The following is a 14,737-nucleotide window of genomic DNA, read 5'->3' as shown; positions in this document are numbered from 1 at the left end:
AAAAGTGGGACGAAAAGAGCAGAAATAGTAATGCATCTTCTGACATTCCGTAGTATGCGATTAGGCGACGAACTACCAACATGTGGATTTGTATAAGCCGACCGCGTTACGAATAACCACGCGGTAAGGCCATGGTATAAGAAAACCAGGTATGCTCAAAACTGACAGCTAGCATTTGAAGGTTAGGTTAGGTTGCCATTGCGTAAAAAATGAATTAACCACGTCCAATTCATTTACTTTGCAAGGAAATTTTGTACTTTCAGTAAAAGATTTACGTACAGTTTTAATGATTTTTATATATGTGACAAATAATAGTAATTAAATACATTACGTCAGTAATTCACTTAATTTTCAATAATAAAATTTACGTCCTTGGAATGTTGGAGATACCAATTTAATGGTAACACTTACGTCATCAATGGGCTAGCAATGGCGGCTTGTCGTAGGATTGATCATACCTGGGTGGTTAAAAAGGCCACATTGAAGCAATTCATTTAAAAAACAATAATGATAAAAAAAAATAAAAGTAAGTGCGCAATGCAATCAAATGTCAAATACCAATATTGCTTTCTTAGATGAATTGCTTTGATGTGGCCATTTTAATCCCCCTGGTCTTCTTAACATAACATAACAAATACTTTATTGCACAAAACAGGAAAATACAAAATACAAAACAAAAGAGAAATAGTGAGTACAATAGGCAGGCATCTCTTCCAGGCAACCTTTAAGTACCATCCTCCTTCTTATACCATGGGTAAGGCCCTTTCGTCCACGTTCGTAACCAAAGTTCCATAACTAGTTATGAAAAAAGAATTTTCTTCGCTGTTTGATAACCAGTTATCAAAGTCTCTTTTTCCATTTTCGTAATATTATTTCTAACCACGTAACTTTACGTATACTTCTAAGAATGTTGAAATAAAATAAATGTCTTAATTGAATTATGATGTAATTATAATAATGACTAGTATAGTTGACACTACAAATCGGAGGATAATATGATATTGACGTCTACAGATAATTCCTTTCCGTGTGGCGGCGTACGACACTTCGATCGGCAAAATGGCATTCTTCGACCCCACACGCAAAGAGGACTTCGATTTCATTTCCGGGACCAGGATGCGAGGTAATTTCCTTTTCTGAAAATAAAAAGAACTACTGTTATTATTACTACTACTGTTTACGTAGTCACTGTGTGTGTGTGTAGTATGCAAATAAAGAATATTGAATATTGAATATTGAACTGTTGTTCACTGACTTGCTTCTCAAACGGGGAGCGCCGGTTCGAACTCCGGCACCGGACTTGCACCAACGAGTAATCTTAAGTAGGTTTATAGACTCTTTATTTCTTATTAAAGACTTACAGTCACTTACATAATATTTTTTTGTAAATCCTGACAGGAAATCGTACTCTGGCCCCTGCGATACAAGCTGAGCTTAGTGCAGGGACCGCCGCATATCTTGAGTAATTGGTCATATTATAGTTGTCTATATTTTTATTAATGTAAAATTGTAAGTCTATGTTCAATAAAGATTATTATTATTATTAAATACTTAATAATAATCATTAAGTGCAGTTTTCACTAACACAGTTGGCTCGACCGGCGGCGATACGGCTCACCACCTATTATGTTGGTCTAACAGAAAGCTCGGTGAGGTGTGGGTACTTAGTTCATCACGTGATGGATGTACCTCTGACTACCTAAATTGGAATATAGTCTTATGTTATTTATATACATTTACAATGAAATATAATTCATTTGTTGTTTTTCAACAGGACTCGCAAAGGCAGGAAAGGAGCCACCAAAGGGATTCATGGCGCCTTCTGCGTGGAAGGTCTTAGCAGAGTATTACCAGTCGTTGAAAGCCAAAATGGAAACCAACTGAAGTCAGAAACCGAATAAGTTCTGCGATCGTACAATGTAATTGCGATAATTTGGCCTCGCTTCTAACTTATACAAGGATCTAATCTATATCTTGTTATTTAAAACATTTCTGGCTCCTTTGTAAATAAATAAAAAGAATAAAAAAATATGACGAATACATATGGGGTATAAAAGCTTACTACATAATGTATTGGTCAACAGAAATACACATTTCGTAATATAAAAAAATAAACAAAACAGTTTGTTTTTTCATGTAAAACTCGCAATATATTAATAGTCACAAATCTGGTATGACCATTTTTTTATTATTTTATTTTTACTTTACTGTGATGCTTTTTTGCTTTTGTACTTAAATATGATGTGCAATAGATATAATTTTGATTGTTTACGTAAATATATACGTAATATGTGACATTACGTAATTAGTTATGTATTTACATTCCCTTTGGATGTTATATTAATGAGATTTTTTATCAATATGTGATTTTTAAATGATTTTATTTTAAGTCTGCATTCCTTCAGCGACTGCATTTTGACAAATTGTAAATGTTGTTTCGATACGGAAATCTAGAATTGACTAATGTTTGTGTAACTGTGTTTTTATTTGAAACAGAATCAAGAAATTTTAATATTTTATTATTATTATGTTTTACCATTTCAAAAAAAAAGTATTTTTATACTTGTGTATATTGTTTCAAAAGAATTATTTTATTTCTATTATTGTATAAAAGGGACGTACTGTTAATTTATAAGAGGTTTAAATACTATAAACTGTTGTATGTAATTTAATTAAATTGGTGCTTTTAAAGCTGTTAGCTGTACTATCATGATTACATAAAGTAAATTAATTATATGGATAAACTTCTTTTGTTTAGTTCCCTTTCCTTACAAAAGTGGACGCTACGCTTGCCGTCCACAACTCCGTCTGTATGTATAAGATCACGCCTATTACCCGTTGAGGTTGGGCTGAGACCACAGAATTCCACTTACTACGACCGTAACAACACTCTGATCAAAGTCTTCATGTGCTCGCACGTTTAGAGTGCTCTTGACCTGTTTTTTTATATACCATTAATTCGATTTAATCTTACACCCCCTACTGCTGTAGTACTGAGATAAATATTTTAATTACTTACTATTATCTATAGATATTTTGATGGCTAGATATATTGGAAATGATAATATCATTATAATTCACTAGATTACTTACGTTGATTTTCATAAATTATCACACGAAAAGTACACATATCGATTGTTTAAGTATTTAGGTTCAGGGTCAGAGGAAAGAAAATCTTTAATAAATACCGTGCGTCGGAGGGCACGTTAAGTAAGACCTGATCATTTGACTCGTGTCGTATCGTTACGTTGGAGGCCTTCGAACAACTTAATAACTGGCAAATGGATTCGCTACTAGTCCAAACATATCCGGTTGATTGAAGGGAGGCCTGTGCACAGCAGTGGCACAGTAGTATAGGATTTGGACTCTGGGTACATATGCAGAAGCATATGTATGTCAACCCACAAAATAAACATGATATGACTTATAAATATTGTCCTATTGTAGAGACCTCAAGGTTTCTATTTCTTTTTATCATTTGTGTGAAAAAAAAATCATAGAAAAAATATCTTTAGCAGAATAAATAATCCTTGTAATGTATTTTGCAATAATAAGTTATGGGGTTGAAATCATAATGCGGAACTGAAACATGAGTAGCTGGTGTGACTAGACGCATTTATGCAATTTTATTCCTGTGTGTTCCTATATTTTATGCAAAATTCGTAACGTTACAAATCTTTAAACGCCGTTTACTCAAAAGTTTGTGTGTTGACATCGGATGTTCGTGTTGCTCTATGGTTGACATACATAGTAGAACAGAGCCTATTTATTACATCATGTATATGTTTATGACGTCATGTCTTCTTGCTTAAACAAGCTAACTAATTACACTGAAAATATTCTCAACTTGACACAATCAAAGTATAAAACACAATTGACAAAAGATAACATTATTTGTTGACCACTTACGACTTTCGCTCTTGCCTCCTGGGAATACAGCTTATCATCATGCATTAAAGTATGATAATTTAATCAGTATTAAACTTGTTTTCGTTTCGAGTTCAGTACGTATGTAGTCGTGATAAGCGAACGTCGCGCAATGGCTACTCGACTCGCTTGTGTCAGGCGAATTATCGCGAACAAAACCGGTGGAAGATGCATGTCGCATTATCCCATAGACGAACATGTGTTTGGATTGTCCGATGAACAGCAACAGGTAATTATAATGTACCTACATACATAAGGCCACATACATATAGGCTACATACATAAGGACATAGCTCGGAGAATTGTAATGCTGAAGTGGCAGTGGGCAGGACACATAGCGAGGAGAACCGATGGCCGCTGGGGCGGAAAGGTTCTAGAATGGCGACCACGTATCGGACGACGCTCAGTGGGTAGGCCCGCTACATGGTGGACCGACGATCTGGTGAAGGTCGCGGGAAGCCGCTGGATGCGGGCAGCGCAGGACCGATCGTCGTGGAAATCCATGGGGGAGGCCTATCAGTGGGCGTCGTACGGCTGATGATGATGACATACATAAGGCCACGCCTATTTCCCGTTGGGGTAGGGAGAAACGACGTAATTCCACTTATTACGATCCTGACACGCCAATTTCGCTTCCTCCTCTCTCGTTAAAGTCTTCATACATGCTCGGCGTTTTAGAATATTCTAGAGCTGGCGTTTGCATCAAACATCCTGGATTTGATCGCGGTACGTACGCCTAGGACTTACTCTTCCAACTCTACCACTTACCCTACACCCGCATCATAAATCTTTGTACAGTCAGAAGCAAATAGTGAAAATGTTGGCAACAACTTATCGTCCAGATTCGCGAGACGCTTACAATGTATAGTTCGTTAAATAGTTCGGCTCAATTATGTCGCCGTAAATATGACAACACTCACTGCGCCAATGTATCCAAGCAGTTAAAATGTTCAAAAATATGTGGACGATTAGGTTATTGTCAACTTTTTCAACACGCAGGTTGTGCCGATGTTTTTGGTCACTTAGTGTTACTATCTATACGGCCACCTTGAGCGTCCCCAATTATTGGACATTCTGGACGTTGCTAACTATATGTATACTTTTTGTTGACTGTCACTATTTGCTTTTGACTGTACATTGTATAATGTACCTACCCATTCATATATTATTATTATTTTGTATTTTTATAGAAGATATATCGGTACTTATTTGGAATATCAAACTTAATTTTGACACAGATTTATGTTTGTTTGCAGTAGATTATCAAGTCTACTAGTAGTTTTGTAGTGTTTTGGTAAATTCATACAATAATTAGTATTATTAATTATATTAATTACGTATTACATTAGTGTATGAATGACGACAATAGTAAAACATGTTGTTTAATCAAATGATAACAGTTATAAGTAAATCGTAGAGGGGCAATGAATTCTGACTATATTTACTTATTTCTGACTATACTCTGACTTATATTTATTTACCTACACAATACTTTAACACCCTGTATAATCAGAAAGACTTACAGATACAGCTCACGCCTGCAATCGCAATCGGGGTTGGAACAACCACAAACTAACAAAACATTTATCCAACATCATGAACTATCTATATTTGGGCGATCGTTGGGCTAGTAACCTGTGAGATGAAAATTAAAAACGCCAGACTGAAGCAATTCATCAAATAAAGCTATATTGTTATGTGAAATAATGTTGACATTACGCACTTACTTTTATATGCGTAAGTTATGTCAAATTGCAATATTGCTTTTAAAATTAATTGCTTCAATGTAGACTTTTAGCCTCCTGAACATTATATTCATCTTAGGCTTTCATTACGAAATGTGGCTGCTGTAAGAGTGAAGTGAAATGTGGCTGCAAGATATCTCTCCCCGCCCCTTTGGATATTTCGATCGTAAATTTTGTCTGACTGAAAGTTTGTATGACAAGGTTAATTCAATTCAAAACAATTTATTTCGGATAATACGTATACATCCATAATTTGTTAGTAACAATGCACAATGTTTGTTAAGCAAAGTATTTTATTTAGTTGAATTCATGTTTCAGTTAAGAAATACAGTGTTCGACTTCGCACAAAAGGAACTGGCGCCAAAAGCGGCGGAGATCGACAAGGAGAACAATTTCAAAGAACTCAGACCCTTCTGGAAGAAGCTGGGTGAACTTGGATTATTGGGTTTGTTAATAATAACAACATAACTATAATATAAGCTCACAGTTATATCCTAATTGGATTAGCCAGAAGTACATCCATCGCAAGATGATCTAAGTGCATACACCTCTCCGAACTTTCTGTTAGACCATCATGATAGGCGGTGAGCCGTACCGCCGCCGTCTGTAATGATCATCACTAATTTAAGAGCCACGCTCTTGTCGGTGTAGCATTCTTCAAGCTACTTTTTAAGGGAAAATAAGCCGTCTATAACGGTCGAGCTAAATTAATAACTCATTGGTGCAAGTCCGGAATCGGGAAGCAAGCCAGTGAACCAAAGGGCCTCACTGACAATAACCTAATAATGTTAACCTAATAGTTAGAATTTAAAATTGGCGAAATGGATATTGGCTCCTGGCCCGAACGCCTAAGGAGTGCGGCACGATGGGTGGTGAGGATGATATCCCGACGTGCCGGCAAAGTAGAGGTGATAAACGATGACAAAATAACTTATAAACATCAGCAGGAATATATACAGTTTATTAATAACACTTTACAAACAAATCCAGAATTAGAGAGCACGGCGAGGGCTAAACAGTATAATAAAGTAAGTAAAAAGTTTATTTCCTCTACAAAAAAGAATCCATAACAAAAGACATTTGGTTTGTGCATACAATTTTTGAGAAGAGGCTGGTGCCTAAACTAGGTAAAACCTGTCATTAGGACACCAGGTCGCCACCTCCAGATATTAAACAGATAAATTTACAATTATGAAAAATTTGCAGAGTAGCTAGTAGATAATACAGTAAAAGAGTAAAATTAAAGAAAGTAAAATAATAAATTTCAACGTGTTAAATTATTTATGTTCTTCTTATGAAGGTCGGGGATGCAATGAGTCAGTGTAAAATGAAAGGAAATGCGGAATGGAATGAGAATTTCGTAATTTAAAATGATTGACGGTCAGAACGAAAGGCCAGTATGTGCAGAGTTTGTACTCTGCTACAGTAGTAATATGAATATTTCCCTTTATTGGGGGAGCTTCCTTAAGTAACGCACATACTATACTAACACCGTTAAGAATCTTTAAAAGAGTAAATACCTAAGTATGTTTATGGTTATTTTTAGGCATTACAGCAAACCCTGACTATGGCGGCACAGGAGGGAAGTATTCCGACCATTGTGTCATCATGGAAGAACTTTCAAGGTATATTAATTAGTTATTACTTTTAATCGCATGAAACATTCATTAAAATTGACCACCAAATAGACGTCCCATGTCCGATGCCCGGTCGGGGCAGTTCTTGAAACGAACTTTTCAAAACGAACTCTGATACGGGTGTTTCTACTGCGGTGGAGTTGCGTGATGGGTTAAGCTTCATACCCTTTTTGAATTATGAGGTGAGTCCTGTGCCCTGTTCATGTAGTATCAATTTTATGCTACATAACATAATAGAGCCTCAATCAACTAAAAGGAATGAGGATATTTGCTCTACTGCAGGTTGGTTTTTTGCTATGAGAGTATTTTATTACAAATAATCATCATAAGTTATATAGTGACGGCCTCCGTGGTCCAGTGGTTGAGTGTTGAGCTCAACGGAGGTCCCGGGTTCGAATCCCGGTGGGGGACATATCACAAAAATCACTTTGTGATCCCTAGTTTGCTTAGGATATTACATGCTGATCACCTAATTGTCCAAAGGTAAGACGATCCGTGCTTCGGAAGGCACGTTAAGCCGTTGGTCCCGGTTATTACTTACTGATGTAAGTACGTAGTCGTTACATGAGTCATGTCAGGGGCCTTTGGCGACTCAATAATATCTCTGACACCAGGGTTGATGAAGTTGGTAATACACCTCATAAACTACACGATAGAAGAAGATCATAAGTTATAATTCATTAACTGTATTGTATTGTAATTTAATTAAGTCTCCGATATGATGTATTATTGTAACTTTTTTCAGGGCAAGTGGTTCTATAGCGTTATCTTACGGAGCTCATTCCAACTTGTGCGTAAACCAAATTAATAGGAATGGCACACACGAACAGAAGAGCAAATATTTGCCCAAGGTAAACGAAAAGTTATAGATGGTGCTTGTCTAAAATTAAAGTATGATTAAAATCTCTGTTTGAGAACTCAACACTTCAATGCAAATTGACTCGCAAAGAAGAAGAAGAATGCAAATAAAACTGGACGCCGAATATTTTATATTTAGGAATACATTTTTTTTCTTTTATTTTTGAGTATAATGTACTCAACGGAGGTCTATGTAACATAATTACCTATGCCTAGAAGGGGATAGCAAAACGCTTCACATGAGCCAAAGTTGTTTTGAAAGGTCCTTACATTTTAAAAATAACATCTTCGGGAAATCTGAATTTTGACGTAGTTGAATAAGGGTGGTATTAATAAACTAATCTCAGCTGAGACTGTTCTCAAGATCGTGCTCAAGTTCCTGTTTTTATATCATAAGAACTGTCACATTGACTTGATCTTAAGGGCAGGCTCGAAACTGAGATTAGTTTATTAATACCACGCTAAGAGTTAAAACTGACCATAATTGGTGGTTTCAGCTATGTTCAGGAGAACATATGGGAGCATTGGCCATGTCAGAGCCAGGTTCAGGAAGTGACGTGGTATCTATGAAACTGAGGGCTGAGAAGAAAGGCGACTACTACGTACTGAACGGTAACAAGTTCTGGATCACAAACGCACCTGACGCCGATGTGTTAGTGGTGAGAATTACTTTGTATAGTGATAGAATAAGGTACAGTGTAATAAGCTTTGGTTTTATATGCCTTTAAGGTATTTAGAGGAATGATTCATAACCTTCAAATACTGGCATCGTTACACTTGAATGTACCTGAGACGCGAGAGAACTAAGGCGGATACCGTAAATGTTCCTGGTGCAGCCCTCGAGGACGACCATGGGGGACTGTGCTCCGGTCACTAGTGCCTTGCGCTATATTAATGATATAGCGGAACGAAACTACTAAGTTGACTTATTTACTTGTTCGGTGGCGAAATTCACAGAACTGTCTCTAAATTATATGAGTGGGTACTAGATGTTATCTATACTATGTTTTATAAAATATTTAATCGCTTTTATGTTACGTACGATGACGCATTGGGTATACCTGTACATATATTGTTATAGAGTTATGTAAAATAAATAAAATAAAAATAAATAAAAAGAGAGACGTGGTGTAAAATAATAATGACGAAGATTGAGAAAGGAATGTTAAAGGGATCTGGACACGTAGAGCGGATGAAGAATTATTACATTTCATATCGCTAGCTATAATATAAGGCGAAGGTTGTTGGTAAGGCTGGCAGAAGGAGACTTAGAAGGACATAATATGTTGACCAAACTGGAGAGGTCCTTAGACAGATAGACAAAAAAGGTTTAGCACGATATAATCTGAACCGGTGTGCGTGTATAAAACGATTGATAACTGTGGAGGAAGCAAGAGAAGTAAGGAAAGTATGTCAGGATCGAAGCAAATGGAATTCCATAGCCAATATTTACCCTGGAAGGAAATAGGCGTAAGTTTATGTATGTATGCACTTTGTATGTAAATTGATGTTCAATTCCAAGCCAACTTTGTCGCCTGTCTATGCAATAACTCAGTAGATACGTAACCAGGTTGCAATGTTGTAGCTTACGTAAAGGTAGCGCGTCTATTTGAGTCGATTGGGTGCCCACGGAATATCAGGATTTCTAGTTTTGTATTAAATTACATTCGCCAGATTGGTAAATCTACTACATACACCTCCACCTACCCTTTTGGGGATACAGGCGTGTCCGACGTGTCAAATCTACGCCGGACGTCGTCATTTGTTTGGTGGCACTCGTAAATGTAGACATTTGTGGGGCTTGCTAGCTCTGATTTCGCACAAAAAAGTTTTTTAGTTGAACACCTTTTACTATACCGTGTACTGTTTTCCAGGTTTACGCAAAGACAGATATTACAAGCAAACCACAACACGGCATAACAGCGTTCCTGATTGAAAAAGATTATCCTGGTTTCTCGACAGCGCAGAAACTGGACAAATTAGGCATGAGGGGTTCTAACACTGGAGAGCTGGTATTTGAAGACTGCAAGGTATTTAACTCAAGTCTAGATTCAGTTTGAAAGTTTATCAATACAGCCCTCGCGCGCGGCACGTCAACCGCGCACGCGGCACAAATTATATCGAGGCCTTTGACCAATAGGCGTACGACGTCTATCTACGTAGAAAGCCTTCGTTATTGAAACGCGTCTATTGGCCGAATCCCCCGATATAATTATCAGAGCCTGCAGGTTTTTCAAAACAAGTTTCCATGTTTTGTTGCTGGGCAAAGGCATTCCCTTGATTCTTCTGCTCTTTTCAACTCAATCCCCAATATCTCCGATAAGCGTTCAGATCACACCATCTTTTACGGGGCCTACCGCGACTTGTTTAGTTTGATAAAGAAAAATCGACCCTATTATTGTGTTTTGTGACAATAATCTCATCTTATATTGTTATAAATGAATACCTCAACAAAACTTCTGTAAAACCGAAACGAACTGAGGTAAACGCAAATAGAATTTGGAAATTCTTGGAATAAAATAATACATGGGTAGACCTTCGTAAACCGGAAGGCAATACCGTTAACGCAAAAAATATCCTAAATTCTTTTGTCTTTATGCAAATATACAGTTGGCGGCATACGTAATGTCTAACTGGGTATTAGCAAAGAGACAAAAGATTCTAGAATATATTTGCGTTCAAGGTAATAACATTCTTCTTCTATCGTGTGGGTTGAGAGGTGGATTACCAACTTCAACCCATTCATAGGCCCGCAGCCTAGCACCGTAAGCACGAGACTCTTTCTCGCCGCGACAGAGATCGTCTGTCTCTTTCTGTGCAGTACTGTGAGAGAGTGACGTATGTCGAGGCGAGAAAGAGTCGCGCGCTTACGGTGCTAAGCCCGCTGGTGTCAAGGTTATTAGTGAGCCGCCAAAGGCGCCTGACATGCCTCGTGTAACGACAACTTACTTACACCAGTAAGTAGTAGTACCTAGCACGGATTATCTTACTCACATTGACTCCCTGTGTGTTCGAAGAACTACCCACCTACACGTTTCCAGGTCCCAGCAACAAATGTTCTAGGTGAAGTTAACAAAGGCGTGTACGTGCTGATGTCAGGACTAGACCTGGAGAGATTGGTGCTTGCAGCTGGACCTGTCGGTTTGATGCAGGCTGCGGTCGACACCGCCTTCCAGTATGCACATACTAGGAAACAATTTGGACAGAATATCGGCGAATTTCAGTTATTACAGGTAGATGTGACATTAGTGTTATGTCTGATTGTTTAAATGTAGTTCTGTGCAATAAAGTATATTTGATTTGATTTGATTTAAAATGGGTAAAAAGTAAAGTACGATTTCATAATACAAGCTTGTGATTCTTAATGTTTAAACGTAACTGGTGAGGAGTGCGTGTATGTACTATACATCTCTGCCTACCCCTTCGGGGATACAGGCGTGATGCTGTTATGATTCTTAATGAGCCACTAGCAAACAGAACACATCTTCCAGCCATTTCATAATTGACAAAAACAAAATAAGAAGTGAAGCAGTATAGGTAGGCACCTATTCTACATTACGTAGGTATTTAGTAGTGGGATGAATATAGGCTATTTGTTACTACAACAACACCGATTTGACTCACTCCGGATCCACGTGTATTCTCCAACCTCGACACTGGCAGAATTGTCAAAGATGACAGAAGCCATACTTCAAAAAATTGAATTGAATTGAATATAGGCTATTTATCTGCCATCAGTCCCTAGACTATTATCAGATCTGTTCTGTTATTTTCACTGTTTTTGAACTATACAGCCAGCGCTGCATTATTCATTAGTCTGTAAGTACATTCGCATGTTTCAGTCTTTTTATGTCCCAAGAGGATAAGAGGGAGTTGGCTAAAGGATTAGGAACCATCCTAATCCTGGTCCATCATGACCAAATGTTCCTTGTGTACCGCTTTACGCTGCTGTGTTTCTTCAGCGACAGATTATGTTTATAATAACAATTTTATCGGATTATACAATTTGGGCCTTCAAAAATTCTAACTATGTATATTTAAAAAATATTTTCTTTCAAAATAAATTCTAGTTTGTTAATATGATATATTACTTTTTCACTTTTGACGGTTTTTGCGAGTTATAGTAACATATTATACATTCAATGTTTTCTGGTGTAATTTCAGGGTAAAATGGCCGATATGTACACAACACTCAGCGCATGTCGTAGCTACTTATACAACGTCGCGAAGGCCGCGGACGAGGGTCATGTCAACAGCAAAGATTGTGCTGGCGTTATACTTTATTGCGCCGAAAAAGCCACAAAGATTGCTTTAGATGCTATACAAATATTAGGTAAATAGGTAACTCCAAATTACGAAGAAGAAAGTATATAATATCCTATCTTTTTCTATCGTGTGGGTTATGAGGTGGATTACCAACTTTGTCACCCTGGTGTCTAGGATATCCTTGCTTCAGTTGCAAAGTAAATATGTACAGAAAACTAAACAAAAACCCTTTCCCTGTTCATAACCACTTTGTTTTATGAAAAATAAAACATCATTACGTAAGGAGAGCAGCACATAAAGTCACTAAAACTATGAAATAACTTGCTTGATCTGATTTAAAATATTGTCCAAAGTTTTCAGAAACAATTATTAATTTTGCATTTTAATTACAGGTGGAAATGGCTACATCAATGACTACCCAACAGGCCGGCTACTTAGAGATGCTAAGCTTTATGAAATTGGTGCTGGAACCTCCGAAGTCCGAAGGATGTTGATAGGCAGAACATTGAATAATGAATACAAGTGATATACATTCCAAACAAAATATAGAAATTTTATTTGTTACTCACCTGATGTTTTCTTTTCCTGGATCTCCATATCTTGATGTCCACTCTTGAGTTTTGATTCAAGTTTAATTTCCTCTCATTCCCACCAAAAACTTACAGAAAAGCTTATTGACAGTGACTCAACAAAATGCCACCATTTCGGGGGTATATACAGCATCTGCCCAGGGCGGAGTACACAATAAAATGCCTTCGCTTCTGGGTACTTTGGGTGCTTTTCCATATCTGGGTTTCTTGGATCAACTCTTGCTGTGTTGTTTAGTAATTCATGTTCATGTGGATAGAGGTACTCAGAGTCCTTAGGTGAGAATAGGAACAATTGTTTCTCTCCAACTACTTGAGCTAGTAGATTCCTCTTAGGGTCATGGTGTAAAGGCGAAACAGTGCCTTTTGGGCCATACCAGGCCATGATGTCAACAGGATCATTGGTCTCAGTGAAGCAACAGTATTCTGGCTCAACTATGTCATCTTTCAGCTCAGGGATCTGCTCAAAAAGTTGGTACTGGGCCATGTACCCTGTAGGTCCATTTGATTGGTAAATGTGGTTCTTGACAAATTCCTCAATAGTCATGAGTTTTTGAGTCCAGTCAGAGTCAGTGTAATCTCTTCCAAGTTCAATAGACACAGTCCTCAGGCCAGCAAGTTTTATGAAATAATTCTGATCTTTCCACTTAGTCAATGCTGGCCAGTGGTTAATACAGTTGTCCAAGATAACTGGTACCTCCTTTAGGATGTAGTTTTTGTAAAAGTGCTCCATGCTTGGGCAGTCCAATACTTCTATAGGTACCGTGTTTTTCTTGTCATTTTCAATGACTGATATATCAAAATTATTATTCATTATCTTTTCATCAAGGTTGCCTATCGGTTTGGCATGCAGTGGGCTAAGCAGTGCAGCACAGTTTTGCAACAGCCTTGGTTCTTCATCAAGGGGACATCCAAACATTATTCCAAAGTCTATAATTTTAAAAGACTCCTTTACAACACTTTCTGTTACTTCCGTGGAACACTTGAAGTGGGCTAGCAGTTTTAAATATGATGCTATAGTAATAGTTTTCCTTAAGAATAACCTTACTTCCTTCCAATTACCAATATTTACTTTTTCATACATATAATCTATAATTGACTGGATTTTGATAATGCAAGATGACTCCACAGAATCGATATCTTCCAAGTATCGGTGTAGTAAAGACTTACAAGCTATATCAAGCTCTTCAATTTCTTCTAAGGATGAACACACATCTTCCCTAAATTCCATTAGTTTATTAAAACTTTCAGTAGTTGTTGCCATGTTTATTATATAGTCACTAGGTTTTATTACAAAATCCACGTAACAACATTCAAGTGAACTCAATGAATTAAGACAAAATCCTTGGAAATACTCAGCAGATACTTTGTTTTGGATTTTTTTACTTTTGACATATGCGTTTCTTTTTACTACGCTCAACTCTGCGCTTACTACTTGTCAACAGTTCTGAAGAAAATTAAAGATTTCCTGCGTATGAAGGAACTGTAAACGTCTATGGACTCTATGGTACTCTGAAAAATCAATAAAATTAAAAAGTTTTGAAATGATAATTTTTTTTGAATGTATAAATAAATATTTTGGTCATTCGTAAGTATTTAAGTAAATTACTTAAAGATAGGTTCTAAAAATTAATGAAATACCTACTTATCATTTTTGTTTTATAGAGACGGAGATAGGTGACGTTTAGAACCTTGACCTTTCATAATAATTCTTTAG

General features: G+C 37.0%; 3 protein-coding genes across 4 annotated transcripts in view; 2 read left to right on the top strand and 1 right to left on the bottom strand.

Moving 5' to 3' along the window:
- The window catches only part of LOC126367032 (bifunctional 3'-phosphoadenosine 5'-phosphosulfate synthase), a 31,761-nt gene extending 29,567 nt beyond the window's left edge, over window positions 1-2,194 (top strand). For both annotated transcript variants that reach the window (XM_050010411.1, XM_050010409.1), the window contains exons 13-14: window positions 1,015-1,123; window positions 1,775-2,194. In XM_050010411.1, the coding sequence (XP_049866368.1) occupies window positions 1,015-1,123; window positions 1,775-1,884 (219 nt within the window). In that variant the 3' untranslated portion in view covers window positions 1,885-2,194. The remainder of the gene's footprint in view (window positions 1-1,014; window positions 1,124-1,774) is intronic.
- Window positions 931-14,435, bottom strand: LOC126367060 (bifunctional peptidase and arginyl-hydroxylase JMJD5). The gene is made up of 2 exons (XM_050010453.1): window positions 13,003-14,435; window positions 931-1,136 (listed from the first exon to the last, which is right to left on the bottom strand). The coding sequence occupies exon 1, from the start codon at window positions 14,282-14,284 to the stop codon at window positions 13,076-13,078; it is 1,209 nt and encodes a 402-aa protein (XP_049866410.1). The 5' UTR covers window positions 14,285-14,435; the 3' UTR covers window positions 931-1,136; window positions 13,003-13,075.
- LOC126367059 (isovaleryl-CoA dehydrogenase, mitochondrial) lies at window positions 3,991-13,001 on the top strand. Its single transcript, XM_050010452.1, has 9 exons — window positions 3,991-4,156; window positions 5,991-6,117; window positions 7,219-7,297; window positions 8,055-8,160; window positions 8,665-8,826; window positions 10,042-10,197; window positions 11,209-11,400; window positions 12,332-12,500; window positions 12,826-13,001. The coding sequence occupies exons 1-9, from the start codon at window positions 4,040-4,042 to the stop codon at window positions 12,957-12,959; spliced, it is 1,242 nt and encodes a 413-aa protein (XP_049866409.1). The 5' UTR covers window positions 3,991-4,039; the 3' UTR covers window positions 12,960-13,001.
- Window positions 14,436-14,737: the final 302 nt, after the last annotated feature.

The sequence above is a fragment of the Pectinophora gossypiella genome, chromosome 5 (genome assembly GCF_024362695.1).
Source record: "Pectinophora gossypiella chromosome 5, ilPecGoss1.1, whole genome shotgun sequence".
NCBI lineage: Eukaryota > Metazoa > Arthropoda > Insecta > Lepidoptera > Gelechiidae > Pectinophora > Pectinophora gossypiella.
This window is presented reverse-complemented; position numbering and strand designations above follow the sequence as displayed.

Coding starts and splice junctions, on each gene's coding strand:
- LOC126367060 (XM_050010453.1), bottom strand. CDS start 14,284: ATGGCAACAACTACTGAAAGTTTTAATAAACTAATGGAATTTAGGGAA.
- LOC126367059 (XM_050010452.1), top strand. CDS start 4,040: ATGGCTACTCGACTCGCTTGTGTCAGGCGAATTATCGCGAACAAAACC. Junction 8,827..10,041: donor CTGACGCCGATGTGTTAGTG/GTGAGAATTACT, acceptor ACTGTTTTCCAG/GTTTACGCAAAGACAGATAT. Junction 12,501..12,825: donor AGATGCTATACAAATATTAG/GTAAATAGGTAA, acceptor TTTTAATTACAG/GTGGAAATGGCTACATCAAT.